The following is a 14667-nucleotide window of genomic DNA, read 5'->3' as shown; positions in this document are numbered from 1 at the left end:
GGCACGCTCGGTGGAGGGGTGTGTAGCGGCGGCACGCTTGGCGTCGAGCTTCGCGAAGCGGCGGCCAGCTTAGCGGAGGGGTGGGTTGTGGAGGGGCATGCGGCAGCGAGCGGCACGGAAGGGCGCGCGGCAGAGGCCTCTGTGAAGGGGCGTGCAGCAGGGGCCTCTGCCAAGGGGCACACGGCGGCGCGGGACTCGGAGAAGGGGTGGGGCCCATAGGAATCAGAAGGATACCGAATCGATGGCTTCTGCATTTTTGCCTCCCGTGAGGTGCCATATGGCGATGAGGGTAGATAACTGAGTTGATTGGCAAAGCTGTTGGATGCCCATTTTTCTAGGTTTTCTATTTTTTTAGCTAATCCATCAGAATAGAAAAGTTGTTGGAGTTGCTCTTAGGAAACACAAGTAGCCATCACTCTATGTAATCCTCAATTAGCAAATAATCACTCTCTAATCTTTGTGTCAATTGCCTTTGGACGGTCATTTTTAGCACTATTAGAGCTTAGTAGTCTTTCTCAAGTGTATGTGAGGCTCTTTGGATTTTAACCCCTTGGAAATGCCCGAGACCGAGAGGCATATATGCCCGGCCACTTGGAATGTTGGGGGGGGGGGGGGGGGGGGGGGGGGGGGCGCTGATGAGTAAAGTTTAAGTGCATAAGCATTGTAAAATTTCTCTTCTTTCAAAACCGCAGGTCAGGCTTTTTAAGTGCATATTTGTGTGGATGTGGATCACGGCCTTGTAGAATTAATGCATTAGAAAAATGGAATTCAACACATGGTTTTTTTATACCTTTTGTTTTTTACTAGGCGAGTGCCCGTGCGTTGCAACGGGATAGCTAATTTTTTTATAAAAACACACAGATCGCACGATAATAATAATATAGTAAAATTAAATATCAATGTTAATAACATTTAATCCAAAAAGCAACAAGAGCAACAAAAATTTTCATGAGATTTGGAACTGTGTAAGGATTATCATCGAGCAAACATTAATATATCCATATTTTGCTATATGTTTTAATTTGTAGTTTTTTAAGAAACTTTATGTACAGATTATCACACAAGCTTGCTTAGTCTGAATACACTGTCAATGCAGTTCAATGCCAGGGAGAATTACTTCAATAGTCTCAATTATAAAGTTAACATTTTTCAAAAAAATTCACAAACCTGTTCTCCAAATAAATAAACTTGTACAATTCCACCCTAAATAGATAAGTAAGATTTTATAGTAACAAAAGGAATAGTGGAGACTGATCAATGAACATAACTACTAATGGCCCATTTCCCCACCCCCTTCTAATTTAACTGGCTCAGTCACCTTATCTCATGAACTGCTGCTCCTACACCCGCTGAAGCATAGGAATATATACATGATATAGTAGCAAAGGCAGTGAAGGAGATGGAGCTCACATGCCTCCCTGTTCACCTGCAGCGTCCACTCGTCCTCAGGGTCGGACACGTAATAGTCGTAGATAATAATATTTATAAGCTTTTGCTTCTCGATGGCCTGGTAGCTGGTACTCCATGACATTGGTGATCGCCCCCTGTTGGCATTGTCGTCAGGCTTAAAGCATAGCTATCAGGTACTGTAATCACACATGAAGCAAGTGTTTGTGGCACCAATCGCAGTAATTTTGAAAACACAAAACAAACTACCAAGAGATTTTGGCAATTAAATTCAAGTTGACTACTTAAAGCATATTTGTCATGGGCTAATGGCTATCAGGCATATCACCATCTCCTGCTCACAGTGACTGATTCTTGGCAACAATTCATTCCTTAGATGCTCAATTCAAAAATATTTCTTCTAAACTGATATAAACAGAACCATATGACCGATTGGCCAATTAAAAAATTTGGCGCAACTGAGGGTCTTGGTGACTACTTGTGGTCCCAATGATGCAACATCTCCACCAGTAATTAGTACATATTCTAATACCTCGAAGTGGTGACAATATTACTGGGACAACAGTATTTCAAAAGTTTTTATTAGTGCTGACGACCTAAGTATGGTACATTAAATTGTAGGGCACTAATATTCATTATGCAGTTGAGAATTTATTCTAAACCTTGTGCTTCATGACTTAAAGTTTTAGGTCTTAATAGGCACACCATATCTAATATGCAAATGGATAAATCTCTACCAAAAGCATCTGCACCTGCAATAGGAATAGGAAAAATAAATGCAGTTCCAAATGAGCTACAGGAAAGCAAATAAAAGGTTCCCTAGATGAATCCTGAATTCATAAATGAGCACTGTAAGTTTGTCATTTGATTGTCTATTCAATTATTCAACATCATGATTTCATGAAGGAATGGAACATGGTTCTAGAAGTATCTACCTATAGTGAATCCCCTTCTGATTCCTAAGTTTACACAAGCATTAAAAATAATTAAACTTTACTCATAATATAAATTATCTGTAATATTACAAATAGAGCCTTTGTAGCCGAAGAAGTATAAACCATACGTTTTTTAAGTGAACAAGAAAGCAAATCAAAGAACATAATATCTAGTACTGAAGATATTGGGCAAAATTTCATGGCAATGCTTGTAGTAAAGCTCAGAGCCTCAGAATGAACCATTACGAGCAAAAAAGCAAGCAAACTATTAATGTGATCAAGACTGTTATAAATTTAAGCGCACATTGGCTCTACTAAAGAATGTCATGTTCTCAGTATAGAAGGCAAAAGCAGGATTTGATGATATAAATTTAATGAGACTGAGAGTTGCACATAGCTATGACTATATGAGAAAAAGATTAGGAAGCCATACTGATCCAAACAAGAAGTATCAGGATTCTGTCTATCATCAAGTATCAAGGGGGCAACTGCTTGCCTGACATGCTTCAGCTCATCGCAGGCAGATCCAGCATACTGTTTACAGTTATAGGTCCTGCATACTGTTTACAGCAAAAGGTTAAGAAAGTTAGCAACTGCTTTGCCGAAGGTTGATATGGCGTCGGGGTTTGTGAGGAGTGCGTAGAGGAGAGCGTAAGAGCAGAGCAGCTTGAGAATGCGAACGCAGCAAGTACGGCGACGACGTTATCTCGTCGGCCGGCGAGGAAGCGTTCCTCGCCACCGTCGAAGATAACTCGCCCCAAACTGGGAGAGTCTTTATTCTTCGATAACAACCCTAGTACAATCTACTAGCCTTTATAGTATCAGGCCTGACTTCACGAGCAAACTTTCCTAACAAACATAATCTAACTCTCCCAAGCAATATCTACTAAAACAGAAACAAATCAGCCACGTGTAGAAGTTGTTGCCGTTGTGGACTCTTTCCTTTTCCTCCTTTGATACGTACGTGGATAGTAAAAGGAGTCCACAACAAAGGTTTGTATACGATGGCATGTAACCTACAATGAAGTGCCTGAATGGCCTCATGCAGTGACACCATGCATCGCACTGCAATGCACTCTTGCATATCTCGGCAATGGCATGCGCAGCGAGCAGTGGCTCACCGCCCTCACCCTCATGTACCCTTTTGTGTCCTCTCCTCTAGCGACCAGTGGAGACAACGAGAAGTTGTGGAGGCACGAGCAGCACCACAAAAGGAAGGAGGTCGAGGCAAACCATCAGGCAACCCATCACCAAGTGCACTGCCTTGAATCATGACTAACTTCACCATTGGTTTCTGCCTAATAGCAACAGAGATTACTCCATAAATAAGTAAGACCTTACTTTATCAACACTGAATGGTGCAGAAATGCAATACTGTGTCCTCAAAATCATGAGTTTCGCTGACTCCCTCATTTTTCTAATGTGGTCATGTGGAATCAACCAAATTGAAGTAATCCCGGAACTCTAGAAATCGTGAAGAATTTCTTCCATTTTGTTCAATATCGCGAATATAGTGGAAAAGCGCTGCATAATTATAGGCACAAATTACTTGAATAAGATCAACGAAGCAAGTTATCAGTAACAATGATCAACAACACGATGCCAAGAGTTAGTATAGACCAGTGGCAAGTCTTGAACTGGCATAGCAGGTGGATCGTTCATGCACATGAAGAGCAGCAAAAGGGGGCGACAGAGGCAGTGCCAAGATCCAGCAGGCTGCCCGCACTATCCCTGGCTCTATCATCTTTCTCAAGCCATCTCGTGCTTTCTCTTAGAACAACAGCAATGCACAATTAAAATGCACCCAATTGAAGCAAGTGACTAAAAACAAAGCCACCATTTTCGTAATGACTCTTCTAAATCTCATATCTAGCATTCAGTCAACTGTCAACCTATTCTAGAACAATAAACGAAAAAATTTATGTGTATGCATACTGTAGGCAGGCATTGAAGCAACGAAATAATTGTAACGATAAGCATTGGGGGTAACAAAATTACCTCCTTGCGACTGACAGTATGTTAAGCCTGAAACCATGCAGATGCAGTGAACCAATGCAAAATCAGGTAACAGGGCCCTTGGGGCATTTCATCGAGCAGTTCAAGGGCACAGGCCACCAAGCGGAAAGGAAACAACAGATGAGCTTGACTGGTGGCTTCACGGTGATCGAAGATGAAGGGAATCGGAGTCAATTGAAACACAGCATGATCCCATGCAAAGGGACGACTTACGTGGTCGTGGAGGCGAGGTCGGAGCGCCGGTGTCAGTCGAGCCTCCCAGGGAGGTGGCCGGGTGTGGGGCGCCACTTGCGCTGGCTGCCGAGAATCTAACCGCCGTCGACCCGCCGGGTGGGAGCTCGCCGCTGTCGCTGCTGTCGGGCTGGGGCAAGGGAGCCGCCGTCGATCCGCAGGCTGGGAGGTCGCCGGTCGCCAACCGGCACCTCACCCGCGGGAGGGGGATGGGTCGTCCGTGCGTCGCGACAGCGGCGAGGTCGTCTGAGCAGCCAGGCATGCGCCAGATGCGGCGCGGCGGAGGCGGGCGGCCTTGGCTCTCGTGGCGGAGGAATCGGAGAGGAGGGGGAGCGCCGGGCAAGGGGACGGCACCGGGCGTCGTCGGAGCTGTGTGAGGGCCCCGGCGGCGCGGCGGAGGCGGACTCAGCTTCAGTACCTTTGCTCTGTAGAGCAGAGGCACGCTGCGTCTTTCGCTCCATCGCGTGCGTCCACTGGTCATCCAAGGACAAAGCCGATTCAACAAAAAAAAACAAAAGAAAGGCACGGGGCAGGGCCGAAGCGAGGGCCCCGGCCATTTGGGCGCGCGAGAGGTCTGGTGGGCGTGCGGATTCGCGCCCTCCGCGTCGGATTCGCGCCCTCCGCGCCCTCCGTGCCGGCCTGCGCCGCGCTGCACCGGAGGACGGAGGCGGCCTTGCCGCGCCGCGCGGGAGGAGGGAGGTGGCCTGCGCCGCGCCGCACGGGAGGAAGGAGGGATCTGCGCCGCGTCGCGCGAGAGGAGAGCAGCAGGCTGCGAGGCGTCGATTCGGAGGTACTAGAGCTGAAGGAGAGGAGCCATTACCACGCCGTGAAGGGGAGGGACGCTGCTTCCTCTAGGTTCGATCTACAGCGAGGGGTTTCAGGGTTTCAGGTATGACACAATAACAATATGCTGTTTTTTTCTGAGATCTGCAATAGTCTTGATGCCAATAGCTATAGTTCCTAGCTAGTTGTGTTTTTTGCCTGAATGTGCAATGCTTGTGTGATAATTCGATTAATATTGTTTGTTGGATTTACATATTCAAATGCTCCTGCTTGATTCATTCCTTTTAGTTCACGATATATGCTTTTTCTTATGTGCACTTCTGTTCTTTCCTCGCTGGGCTACATTTTGCTAGCAGCTTGTGGAAGGCAAATGATAGAATCCGAGAAGGGGGCGCCTCAAGTTGGATTGAGGTTCAAAAATCTAGATGAAGCTTGGCAGTTTTGGGTGGCATATGGAGGCCGTATGGGCTTTGATGTGAGGAAAAGATACAAAAATGTGAGCAGATATGATGGTGAGGTGACTTCATGCAGATATGTTTGTTCCAATGAGGGTCATCGAAGGAAAGGATAGTCAGATAATGCACCAAAGCTTTTTAGAGCTGAAACAAGAACTGATTGCAAAGCTTGGATGAGTCTTATATTGGATCGAGAAGCAAAAAATTATGAAGTCACTGATGTTGTCCTCGAACACAATCACCTCCTTCACTTGCCAGAAACTCGCCACTTGATGGTATCACAAAGAAAAATTTCAGAACTTCAAGCCTTTGAAATCGAGACAGCTGATGATTCTGGAATTAGACCAAAAGCTGCACATGAGTTGGCTAGTCGTCAAGTTGGTGGATCGCTTAACCTCAGCTACACATGCCGTGACCGTAAAAATTATTTGCAGAGCAAAAGGCAGAGGGAGTTGGCCTATGGACAGGCTGGAAGTATGCTGCAATATTTTCAAGAAAAAATCACCGAGAACCCATCATTTCAGTATGCTGTGCAATTGGATTGTGAAGAGCGCATAACCAATATTTTCTGGGCTGATGCTAAAATGATCCTTGACTATGCACACTTTGGTGATGTGGTCACGTTGGACACTACCTTTGGCACAAACAAGGAATATAGGCCATTTGGAGTTTTTCTTGGGCTCAATCAGTTTAGAGAAACCACTGTTTTTGGTGCTGCACTTTTGTTTGATGAAACAGAGGGCTCATTTGTATGGTTGTTTGAGACATTTATGGCTGCACATAATGGAATTTTTACCGAACTCCTAACATCTCCAAGTTGTGATCTTGGTGATGAAAATCAGTTCTAGAATGTGGATTCCAACTTAGTGATTTTGGACATACCTAACCACAGTATTTGGTTAGCTAACTATAGCATTTTGTGGCCTAATTGTACAAGTGAAATGGCCTTTACTTTGAAAGGTTCAGCTGCTGGTCTATTGCACTAGAATGAACAATATATGTTGTAATAAGCCCGCAGCTGCAAGACAGACAATACCTTTCCTTTTGTATCTATTTCAGTTAGTGTCCTGAAGATATAAAGTATGAACTTGTTAATTGGGGCAAGTTCTTAAAGAGTTCAGGGGATGATAGATGTGTCTATTTTACTACTGAATATTTCCTATTTGTTCCCTAAAATTCTGTTTGAATGATTCAGAATTCCATGTGTTTGTGATGTCCTGTAAATGTCACTTAGAATGCTTGGAAATGCATGCTTTGCTTCCTGTCATGTGAGGCACCTTGGATTTGACACTCTATTTATGAATTAATTATTTTTTAGAGAAATATATAGTAGTATAAAAATCTGAATGTTTGGTACAAAACTCAAATTGTTTAGTCTGAATGTGTAGGTGTTTCCGTTGTATCCTGCTATCTTCTCTTGGGAGTGCTGAGAGCTGTTAGATTTGAAATGGACGCTGGATATGGCAGGTAAAGGTACAGCGTGCCTTTGTGAAGCAAAGGTACTGAAGCTGAGTCCGGTGGAGGCGGGCGGCTGCGGATCTTGCGGCGTAGGTTTCGGAGATGATGGGGAGCCGGGTGGGCGAGGGAGAGAGCGCCGGGCGTCAGGCAGAATGATGGTCGGGGCCTCGGGGGCGATGCAGCGGCAACTACGCGAGGGGATGGGTGGATTGGACGGGAACCATGGTTCAACGGAAGATCTGCCACCGTCCGAGGCAGGACGAAGTGGGAGGCGACGATGGATGACGGAAGGGCGCGCCCCGCTTACATAATTTTTAGGAGCAGAAGAGAGAGAGATTAATCCAACCATCGGGTAAATTAAAGAGCTGCCATTCTCCTCAAGCTGCTAGGCGTCCCTAGTCTATTTTGTAAAAATATCCTTCTCTTCTCAAAATCAACATGAAGTCCTCTAGTTTCTTTCCTCCCTGCCACCGCCGCCATTCCTCTCTCCACGATCTTTCCTCTCTCCGTCGTCGCCGCGGCCTTTTCTCTCCTCCGTGAAGTCCTCTCTCATTTCTTTCCTCTTCCGCCGCCGCCACTATTCCTCTCCTCCATTTCTCCTTCCTCCGCACTGTCACAACGCCCATCTCATATTTGCTTGCTGATTTTGCACAGCCTCAATTGTGCTTGGCATATTCAGGTTCAGAGTTCAGTATAGATATATACAAGTTCAATTAGGCCAGTCTCAATAGGATTTCATTAGAGTTTCATGGGCACTAAATATGCTGATGTGGTACTGTATTTATGAAGAGAGATGATCACAGTTTTATGGGAGTAGAGATAGTTTCATGGGGATGAAACTATTCACCACTGTCCCCAAAATTTGGAAGCATTGAAACCCCGAGGATGGCCTTAGTTCAGTACAATTGATGAGACACTGTGTTCTTGTCCTAGACATACACTTTTTTTACAAATTGATGGGCCGATCCTTTACCATTGGGTTATCAGTGGGATACTTCTTTATCATCTTCCTGTCAATACGTTATATACCCTAAATTTCGTGTTTGGAATGTGCTAATGCATATTATGTAACTACTCATCAAAGTCTATACTGTAATCTGATTGCTATAACTATTCTTTTTCAGGCTTGCCCTCTAGGTTTCTAATCCGAGAAGAGACAAAGAAAAGTTATGCTTCTTGTGTGATTTTGGCCTGCAGGGCCGTCCACGAGAATTTTGAGGCCCTGTACAAAATCCTAGCGAAGGCCTAAACTTAAGTGCTGAAAATGAAGGCAACGTATGCTATGTAAATCCGATTCCTATACAAACTATGCAAACCAGCCTCAGGACTCTAGGATTCTAATCCAATGGCTGCTGTGAAGATTGGTTAACTTTAGCACTTAAACCCTCCCACCAATCCCTTCTTAATCACCCTTTGTGAAAAAAAAACCCTGGGCACAGGTGCTCTGTTTTCCGTTTCCCTCCGTTTGTACTCGATCGCGACCCAGGCGCGATAGGCCGCCGCCGCCCCTGCACAATAGGCCGCCGCCGCCCGAAGCCCAGACCGGAAGATGCGCCGCGTGATCCGCGACCAGGACGAGGGGGCCGTCGGGGTGGCAATGTTCCACGCCAGCGAGCCCTCCTTGGCGATGGCAGCACTGCCGTAGGAGATGACGAGGTGGGGCACCTCCCACACCGTCTGGGCCAGGGAAGGCCGCGAGCAGCACGACAATTGTGTCTTCAGAATTTTGTGTATTCTGTGATGGAAATTTTGCCTCCATTGTAAACAGAATTTGTGTGAAATTGTTTGTGAAAATTTTGAGTGAGCCATTGTGAGCTACCTGGGAAAAGGAACAACAAATACAAACCAAACCTACTGGTGTTACAGGCATAATCGCATCTCATGAGCTAATTCTGTGAACGCCATAAAATTATGTCTGTCGACTACAAATATATTTCAATTACACGGGAGAGAAGCACAATTGAGTGGAAGATCTACCAGGACATCATCACCAAAATCACACGTCCTACAGTTTGAAGAATGGAAAATCAAATCGAAAGCAGAGAGCAACATGACCCCAACATGGCAATAGTTACCACTGGTTGCTATATAATCCATCCAGCAAAATTCACTCAATGCAATGATGATCCTTGTTCAATAATTCACTAACACACTGAAATTTACATGGACATAAGATATCAGCCAACAACTTTGGGCAATTGCGTGCATCATGAGTCCCTACTTGCTTGCATTTTCTGCACTTCAGTTTAGTTGGAGCCTTCATCTCCTTGCTCTTCCTAATTCTTTTGGATCTCCCTTTCGAAGTGATATCTGTTGGTGGGTGTATATCGACTTCATTTGGAATTTTATTACCCAGAAAAGTTTCATATTCCTCCTGTTTATCAAATGTCATAGCAGGTGTGATTTTTTTGGAGAGGTTCCACTAGGTTGGATAAACTAGAATGTAAAAACTCTATCCCTTGTTTCGAGTTCTTGGTGTAGGAAGGAATAGAGATGCGTATAATGATATGAATGTATTGCATTGAGGCCTCGGCTGGTATATATAAGAGTACAAGACTTGGGGGGCAAGGCTCCCCGGGATACATATGGTAGTTTACGATACATATATCTACAACTACCAAATATACTCTAATACTCCCCCACAGTCACAGCGGGAGCACCGCAGACGGTGAGACTGGAGAAGACGCCGAAAGTAGTAGCCAACAGACTAACATCCCCCCGCAGTCATAACGTCGGTGTGGTGCGGATGCTGCGATGGGAGAGAAAACCAGCGAGTATCTCATGCGGATGGTAGCCCTTTGTGCCGATGTCGAGGTAGCCGAGCTTGAGGGCGAGGAGCCATGGTTGAAGATGCCGTGCATAGGATAGTCGTGGTCGATGTAGAGCTGTCGAGGTTGCCGAAGATGAGGTAGCCGCACATAAAACCGCGGGCGCACGAGGAGGCGCCATGGGGGTGGCGTAATAGAGAAGACGCCGGAGATGAAGATGGCGACGCGTCGAGGCAGTCATAGAGGGAGCGATGCCGAAGTCGATGCAGTCAGGCCATCGGGCGATGCATGCCCGAGTTTGCCAGGCTCGGGAATGCATCGGGGACAATGGGCACGCAATGGTGTTGCCAATACCAGACGTGCAAGGGAGGATGCACAACCAGACGCCATCGCTGGGGGGACCAGCAGAGAAGGCCTCTATGGCGGTCGCAGGCGCAGAAGAAGGCGAGGTAGAAGATGCCAACGCCTGTTGTTGCTGGAGTAGACGAAGTAGTCGGAGACGAGATGAAGACGCTGGCGACGTGGTTGTGCTTGACGAAGCAAGGAGGGGGGCCCAGATTTTCTAGCACAAGGACGAATGATCCGGATGACGCAGCGGCGGCACTCGAAAGAGACGGCGAAGAACTCATACAACTTGACGAAGACCATGCGCGGAGCGTGTAGCAACGAGTCGACGATGAGGTCGGGGATGTGGTCGGCGGCGGTGAGGAAGCAACGGCGGAGAAGACCACGGGGTGACGCCACTGCTGCCCGAAGAGGCGATGTAGCGACAGCCCTCTGTGTCTGGTGAATAGCACGCTCGATGAGGATGGACGTCTCGGGAGCCAGGTGGATCACGCACATCAATTGATCAGACCGAGTAGCGTGAGGCGAGACGACGGTGGGCGAAGTCGGTGAAGTTGTCCTGATCGGTGAATTCGACGATGAGACGGCGAAGGTCGACGTGCGGATGAGGCGGCGATGTAGGCGGCGGCGCAAAAGAGTGCCCCCTAGGGTGCCGGCCATCTCGCCATGTCGCAGGGTCGGAGAGGAAGAGGAGGCCGGTGAAGTCGACGCCAACGTCGAGGTAGAGGCGCGAGGTCGACAGGCGGTGAGCGACGCAATCCCGATCCCTGATCTAGTTGAAGAAAAATTGATGCAACAACAGCTCGTGTAGTACCTCCAGGTGTGCCTAGCCCAACCCTTCATCCTCATGTTTTCTGTCTCTCACAATTAACACAACAGCCACGGGAGAGAGAGAAAAAAAATAGAGGAATCCAGGGAGGGGCCAGCGAACGACACTGTGGAGGAGGACGAGGCGGATCCGCGGCGGATCCTGCGAAGGCGGTGGCACCAAGCGGCGGATCCCGCCAGGGCGGGCGGCGAACCGCGGCCCGCAGGGGCCGGGGCGGCAGATCGGGCACCCGGCGGCGATGGAGGGCCCCAAGCGACACGGGATCCGGGCGGGGGGCACAGACCGCGGCGCGATGTGGCTGCGAGGTGGAGATGTGTCACCTCCATGGAATCCACCGGCGACGAGCAAGGCACCTCGCGGGACCCTGCTGCCACCACAGCAGCACGGGTAGGTCGCTGGTGCCGCGGGGAGACCGCTGCTGCCACCACGGCAGCGCAAGTCAAGGTCGTCAGCGATAGATTCCATGGCTGCTGGGCGGAGGTACCTTCAATCTGCTACTGCTGACGCGATACGGCGGGTCGGCAGCGGACTAGAGGATCCGCCGCGAAGGAGGGGCGCTGCCCCCGGCAGAGGTCATGGACGACCTCCCCGGGGGCTCGCTAGGAGGCCGTCGAGGGGGCGCCCTTGATGGGTGCCGTGGGCGACGACCGGCGGCGCGCAGAAGGTAGGGGTGAGAGGAGAGGCAGCGAAAGGTTTAGGTTAGGATGTGAAAGCCTAATCTCGTGATACCATGTAGGAAGGAATAGAGATGCGTATAATGATATGAATATATTGCAACAAGGCCTCGACCGGTATATATAAGAGTACAAGACTTGGGGGGCAAGGCTCCCCGGGATACATATGGTAGTTTACGATACGTATATCTACAGCTACCAAATATACTCTAATACTTGGCCATTTGGATAAGATCTTCAAACATGTTGCACGATTCTGAAATCTTTTTCTGCATTTCCACCTCCATGGGATCCTTAGGCATCTCATCTAGTAGGTTACCTTCCTCGTCAAAGAATAGTTCCCTGTAAAACAATAAAGGGAAGGAATGTTGGCCTATACAGAAGATAACAAAACAGCCATAGAAAAAAATGTATAGTACACACCTTTTACATCTTGTCTTCCATCTCTTCATACTATAAACTTCTACTATCTCATTTTGCTTCTCGACTCGAGGCACTTGTATGATATGACGACAGGGGATGCCATATGACTCATATAACTTACAGGAGCACGTACCAAAAAATGTTTGACTTGTTCATTTCAACATCTCGATCCTTTCCAGTTAGGCTGCTGATGGTGAAACATCTTATATCTTCACACTCTGAAATACCTTGAACAATGCAATGGTCTCTTGCAGCTATGATTTGTTCTTGAAATTTTCTAAAAACTTCATGTGTATATATCCCACCACATTGCTTCTCAATGGCCCATGGTGTCATCATCTTAGGAGTGCTGTGAAGACTTGCACTGTCAGCTTTCAACTCCTCTTGGCGCTGGCACTCCAAAGCTGTGTCAAACCTTAGCCAGAACTCAACAAAGGTCGACTTTCTACGAATGAAACGGTTAAAAAAGAATTTGCACTCTCTGATCGTGATGTAGTCCTAAGAAGACCTGCTATAGGTATGTCCAAAAAGTATATCGGAATCCATTGTTCGCGAATGGCAAACCTGTTGGAAAACCAATCATTTTCTATGAGTCCATAATCTATTATGATAGAATTCCATTGTGACACAAAATCATCTGAATTCTCAGTCCCCCAAACACACTTGTTTAGTCTTTCCCAAAAAATTTCATCATTTCTTATGGAGGGCCCATCCTTCTCTGGTACCTTTTCCATGATATTCCCATGCAAAATCTATGAGCTGTGTCTGGTAGAATCTGAGCAATAGCAGCCATCATGCTTGCATCTTCATCTGTTGAGATTAGATGAGGTGCTGCTCCACCCATGGCCTTAAGAAAGGTCTTAAACAACCATACATATGACTCGATTTTTTCATCTGCTATGAATGCTGCCCCAAGGAAAACACTTTGCAAGTGATGATTGACTCCTGTAAATGGCACAAATTTCATGTTATAGTGGTTGGTGGTATAAGTTGCATCTACCGAAATCACATCACCAAAAACACTATATTTTTTTCTGCATAAAGCATCTGCCCAGAATACAAAAACAAGTCGTCCTTGTTCATCCACCATAAACTCATAAAAGAAAGCAGGATTTACTTTCTTCTTTCGCTCAAGTTGTGCCACAAACATTTGTGCATCTGCATCCTTCATTTTTTTCTGAGGTCACTGAAATAGTTTTGCAAATCCCTTTTTGTGCACCCAACATTCTCAAACCCACCCTCACTGACATGGAGAAGTCGATATGCCTGTGAGGTGCCAATGCTAGTCTTATGACAATTGAACAAAGTACTCTTTGCTCTCTCACTAACATTGCGATTGGATCTTAGCAAATGCCTCTTATCTGGCGACACAAAACCATGGCTGTGCTCCTCAACCATTGAAGATATTCGATACTTCCTGTCAGTGCCAAGCTTGACAACAATATGTGCCTCACAGCCACATCTGGTTTCCATCACATTCGGTGACTTTCTTTTTTTCCCTGATTCAGCGCTAACAATTTGAGCGCTCTCTTTTCTGAATCCTTCCCTTGAGCAATAATACTGCTTGAATAAAGTTTTCTCATTTTTCTTCTTTTGTTGACTGACATGAACAGAAAAACCAGTTTCATGTGCATAACATTTGTAAAATTTCTCCACATCATCAATTGTATCAAATATCATTCCAACCCTCGGCTTCAAATTTGTGTTGTCTGTGCCAGTAGTACAAGAGCCCTATAGAAGTGTAAAATTTTATGATCAACAAACCAGCAGCCCAACATGTCATATCTGAATAAGGAAATGTATCGCATAATAACTCACTGTTCTACTTGAAGAAGATTTTGTCCGTGGTGTGCCTGGATGTTCAAGGTGGGCTCCAACTCCGGCATCGATGGCCTCAATGGAGATAGAATCAACGGTGATTTCCATGGTGGCGGCGGCGTCGAACCCATGGTGGCGCCGGCGGCGGAATCCATGGCTGCACCTGGATGTGTGAAATTATATGCATTTGTTGACATTTGCATGAATGTAATTTCTATGGCTGACTGACCCGTACGTAAAAAGGGACATACACACATACCTGCACTCCAAAGCTGTGAGCCCATGGCTATGCCGGCGGTGGAGTCCACGACGCGCCTGGATGTGGGCTCCGAAAACAACGAGAGGAGGCGTGCAGCGGCGGCCGCGGCAATGCCTTGCGACTGTTGACATTTCTTAGCGCAATCACTAGGAACAGGGGTGCCCCTAGCAACAACGCCAGAAATACTGTGTTGGTATGTCTTAACGTTTACAGAAAGATCCGCAAGCGCACAGATATATCATTGTAGCATTTCACCTGGAAGTATT

The 14667-nt window shown here is 46.8% G+C and overlaps 1 protein-coding gene and 2 long non-coding RNA genes across 11 annotated transcripts; 2 read left to right on the top strand and 1 right to left on the bottom strand.

Annotated features, from left to right (window-relative positions):
• Positions 1-1101: 1101 nt before the first annotated feature.
• LOC120684693 lies at positions 1102-5041 on the bottom strand. 9 transcript variants are annotated; one of them, XR_005679409.1, is made up of 4 exons: positions 4341-5000; positions 3363-3640; positions 2589-2902; positions 1102-1544 (listed from the first exon to the last, which is right to left on the bottom strand). XR_005679409.1 is itself a non-coding variant. In XM_039966589.1 (3 exons), exons 1-3 carry the CDS (start codon positions 4849-4851, stop codon positions 1325-1327), a joined length of 627 nt encoding a protein of 208 aa, XP_039822523.1. In that variant the 5' UTR covers positions 4852-5041; the 3' UTR covers positions 1102-1324. The 9 variants fall into 9 exon arrangements, 4 of the variants coding, with proteins under 4 accessions (XP_039822523.1, XP_039822525.1, XP_039822526.1 ...); XR_005679412.1 differs by having other exon boundaries at positions 2776-2902; positions 4341-4998; XR_005679410.1 differs by having other exon boundaries at positions 3363-3636; positions 4341-4565.
• Positions 2644-4128, top strand: LOC120684694. Its single transcript, XR_005679414.1, has 2 exons — positions 2644-2949; positions 3336-4128. It is a non-coding gene; the product is annotated as an uncharacterized LOC120684694 (long non-coding RNA).
• A 104-nt stretch (positions 5042-5145) lies between the features above and the next one.
• LOC120684695 lies at positions 5146-7040 on the top strand. Its single transcript, XR_005679415.1, has 2 exons — positions 5146-5478; positions 5729-7040. It is a non-coding gene; the product is annotated as an uncharacterized LOC120684695 (long non-coding RNA).
• The last annotated feature ends 7627 nt before the right edge of the window (positions 7041-14667 follow it).

Source organism: Panicum virgatum, chromosome 8N, assembly GCF_016808335.1.
Source record: "Panicum virgatum strain AP13 chromosome 8N, P.virgatum_v5, whole genome shotgun sequence".
In the NCBI taxonomy this organism is placed as follows: Eukaryota; Viridiplantae; Streptophyta; class Magnoliopsida; order Poales; family Poaceae; genus Panicum; species Panicum virgatum.
Note: the sequence above shows the minus strand (reverse complement) of the source record. Positions and strands in the feature narration are given on the sequence as shown.